Source organism: Stegostoma tigrinum, chromosome 35 (genome assembly GCF_030684315.1).
Source record: "Stegostoma tigrinum isolate sSteTig4 chromosome 35, sSteTig4.hap1, whole genome shotgun sequence".
NCBI classification, from domain to species: domain Eukaryota; kingdom Metazoa; phylum Chordata; class Chondrichthyes; order Orectolobiformes; family Stegostomatidae; genus Stegostoma; species Stegostoma tigrinum.
This window is the reverse complement of record NC_081388.1, coordinates 22,892,812-22,896,255: the sequence shown is the minus strand read 5'-3', so window position 1 is coordinate 22,896,255 and position 3,444 is coordinate 22,892,812. Positions and strand designations below refer to the sequence as shown.

Here is a 3,444-nt window from a genome sequence, read left to right as displayed (position 1 = left end):
CGGGGGGGGAGAGACGGGGGGGGAGAGACGGGGGGGGAGAGACGGGGGGGGAGAGACGGGGGGGGGAGAGACCGGGGGGGGAGAGACGGGGGGCGAAGAGACGGGGGGCGAAGAGACGGGGGGCGAAGAGACGGGGGGGGAAGAGACGGGGGGGAAGAGACGGGGGGGGAGAGACGGGGGGGAAGAGACGGGGGGGGAAGAGACGGGGGGGGAAGAGACGGGGGGGGAAGAGACGGGGGGGGAAGAGACGGGGGGGGAAGAGACGGGGGGGAAGAGACGGGGGGGGAAGAGACGGGGGGGGGAGAGACGGGGGGGGGAGAGACGGGGGGGGGAGAGACGGGAGACGGGGGGGGAAGAAGAGAGGGGAGGGGGGGAAGAGAGGGGAGGGGGGGAAGAGAGGGGAGGGGGGGGAAGAGAGGGGAGGGGGGGGAAGAGAGGGGAGGGGGGGGAAGAGAGGGGAGGGGGGGGAAGAGAGGGGAGGGGGGGGAAGAGAGGGGAGGGGGGGGGAAGAGAGGGGAGGGGGGGGAAGAGAGGGGAGGGGGGGAAGAGAGGGGAGGGGGGGGGAAGAGAGGGGAGGGGGGGAGAAGAGAGGGGAGGGGGGGGGGAAGAGAAGGGAGTCGGGGTCAGTTGGGGGGGGGGGGGGGGGAGGTTTAGTGGGGAAGGAGGAAGCCCCCACCCAGTTGATTGAAGCACGAAGCTCCAGAAGCTGGGACTGACTGCTGGAATCAGGGCTGGCTGAAGGGACAAACAGAATGGCCCGAGCTCCACAATCAGCAATTCCCCAGCATCCCTGACCACAAACCGAACCAGTGCCACAGGACGGAGAGCTGACAGTTGCTGCTAAAACTTGGGCACAGCCTCGGTGCTGGGGAAATTGTTGGTGACGGTGCAGTTGGGTAAACTCTGGCGGATTCTCTGCAGCTCTCCCTCAGCGTACGGGTTACCGTTCAGGTTGAGTTTGGTGAGGGGATGGAAGACCAGTGCAGACCGAAAGGAGCTTCTCGACTGTAATCTGGTCACAATATTCGAAGCAGAGCGACTGCAGGGACCTGAGGCCCCCAAGGCAGCTCAGGCCTGCATCAGTCATGGAGCAGAAGTTGGTCAGGTCCAAGGTGCGGAGCTGCGTCAGGTGCTGGGCAATGTGCCGCAGCGAGCTGTCTGAGATGTTGCAGCCATGCAGCTTGAGGTGGACGAGCTCGGAGAGAGATTCAGCTGCTTTCTCGATCCCAGAGTCAGTCACCCTGTACGTGCCAGACAGGATCAGCACCTTCAGGGCTGTGCGCGATGCAAGGGTCTGCAGGTGCTGGGTCTGAAAAGTTCGGCACGTTGTCCACTTCCAGGTTCCTGATACAAGGGGGGACGTGGGTCCCGTTAGACATTGCTGCAACTCGGAACCAATGCAGGGGAATCTCACAGTGGGTCAGCTCCAAGCTCAGCAGTGACTGAGGAAGACACTCATAACTGATACCTCGCAGGTTCATCTCAATGAGCCGGAGCTCGCTCAGGTTGGGACAGCGTTTCCCAATCTCCAAAAGTAAGGCCTCGGTCAGTCCTCAGAGTGCCACCGAGGTAGTGCCTGACCAGGTGCCAAAGTATCCGTGAATTCACCTGAAACAGCAACATCAAAACATGAGTGATTCACACGATCAGCTCAAACCCTGGCTCAGATATTCCAGTTGGCTTCAGGGAGAGAATTCTGAGCTGGAAATAACAACACCATCCCAAAGTTTGCATGTTTGTCCGGGCCATTGCACCTTTGTGAAATTCAGGAGAAAGAGGGGCTATTTCTCTCATCAAGGAGTCCAGAGCAAGGTGCGACAACATTACAATCTGAGCGAGACTGATCTGGGAAGATCCTCACAGAACACAGAGCTGGAGGTAGACAGTACTTTTAATATCAGTGACAGTTGTAGGGACTGAATTTCTCTCCTTTACTCTGAGGCTTTTAGAACATTAGCCTCGAAGGATGAGACAGTTCAAAATCTTTCAGAGAAATATTGACTTACACATAACTGTACTTTACCTTATATGGGGTTAAATTAACATCTTTCCAGAGTCCTTTGTCATAAGCTAATCTTCTCCATCTTTTGCAGACTCTGTGGAAGTGGAGAACGTGAACGAGTTAGATGAATGACAGAGTTCCTTCTCACACTTTGGGTGCTGCATGGAGCACTGCAAATCTCAGCTCGCCTCACTCAGTCAGACACAAATACAACTGGTGGTTCTCTCCAGCTCCAGGAATCAGCAGCCACCTTCCCAGGGCAGAACATGTAGAGTGCAAGCTCAGAGACCAGGCAGACAGCAACACCCTGGTGTTTTGCTCTGTCCATTCCGCCCCCTCTGTCAGCCCGCCTGTAAGATGAGAGATGATCCGGCCTCCAGGTTCACTGTTAACACTTAGCCCTACCAATCCCAAGCTCAACCTTTCCAACTTATTCTCAGCATCCATTGCTCACACATTTCAAAATCTTCATCAACATGAGAAGTACGTTTGTGGATGACAAATACTGACCGGGTGGCGAGAGGTGAAGAGGAAGCTGTCAGGTTACAGGAGCATAGAACAGAATCCCTACGGTGTGGAAGCAGGCACTCAGCCCTTAGAGTCCACAGTGACCCTCTGCACAGCAGCCCACCGAGATCCATCATCCCTCCCTATCCCAATAACCCTGCATTTCCCTTGGCTAATCCACCATTCTACACATCCTTGGATACTTTGGACAATTTAACATGGCAAATCTACCTAATAGAGACAGCATGACAGAGAGAGAGAGAGAGAGACAGACAGACAGACAGAGCACAACAGAAAGAGGGCGAAAGAGAGAAGCAGTACGACAGAGACACAGAGCAAGCATGCGTGACAGGGAGCGCGCGCGCGACAGAGAGATGGGGAGAGCGCGTGCGCGACAGAGAGCAAGCGAGCGAGTGACGGAAGGCGTGTGTGAGAGAGAGAGAGAGAAAAAGCATGTGACAGAGGGAGGGGCGAGAGGGAGGGGGCGCGACAGAGAGAGAGTGTGTGACAGAGAGAGAGAAAGAGAGTGACAGAGAGAGAGAGAAAGAGAGTGACAGAGAGAGAGAGAAAGAGAGTGACAGAGGGAGGGGCGAGAGGGGGGCAAGAGTGGGAGCGAGACTGAGAGAAAGAGTGTGACAGAGAGAGAGAGAGAGACAGAGAGAGTGACAGAGAGAGAAAGAAAGAGTGTGACACAAAGAGAGAAAGAGTGTGACAGAAGGAGAGAGAGAGTGACAGAGGGAGAGAGACGGAGAGAGAGCGAGGGGGAGGGGGGGAGGGGGGGAGGGGGGAGGGGGGAAGGGGGGGAAGGGGGGAGGGGGAGGGGGGAGGGGGGGAGGGGGGAGGGGGGGGGGGAGGGGGGAGGGGGGAGGGGGGGAGGGGGGGAGGGGGGGGAGGGGGGGAGAGAGGGGGGGAGGGGGGGGAGGGGGGGAGGGGGG

At 57.8% G+C, this 3,444-nt stretch overlaps 1 protein-coding gene across 1 annotated transcript; it reads right to left on the bottom strand.

The window, feature by feature from the left end:
• Window positions 1-648: 648 nt before the first annotated feature.
• Window positions 649-2,122, bottom strand: LOC132206343 (F-box/LRR-repeat protein 12-like; the record flags this gene model as incomplete). The annotated part of the gene is given in 5 exon segments (XM_059640009.1): window positions 649-966; window positions 968-1,306; window positions 1,308-1,548; window positions 1,550-1,608; window positions 2,024-2,122. Coding segments are annotated over 5 exon segments (864 nt in total), but the record flags the coding sequence as incomplete, so codon positions are not given.
• Between the last annotated feature and the right edge of the window lie 1,322 nt (window positions 2,123-3,444).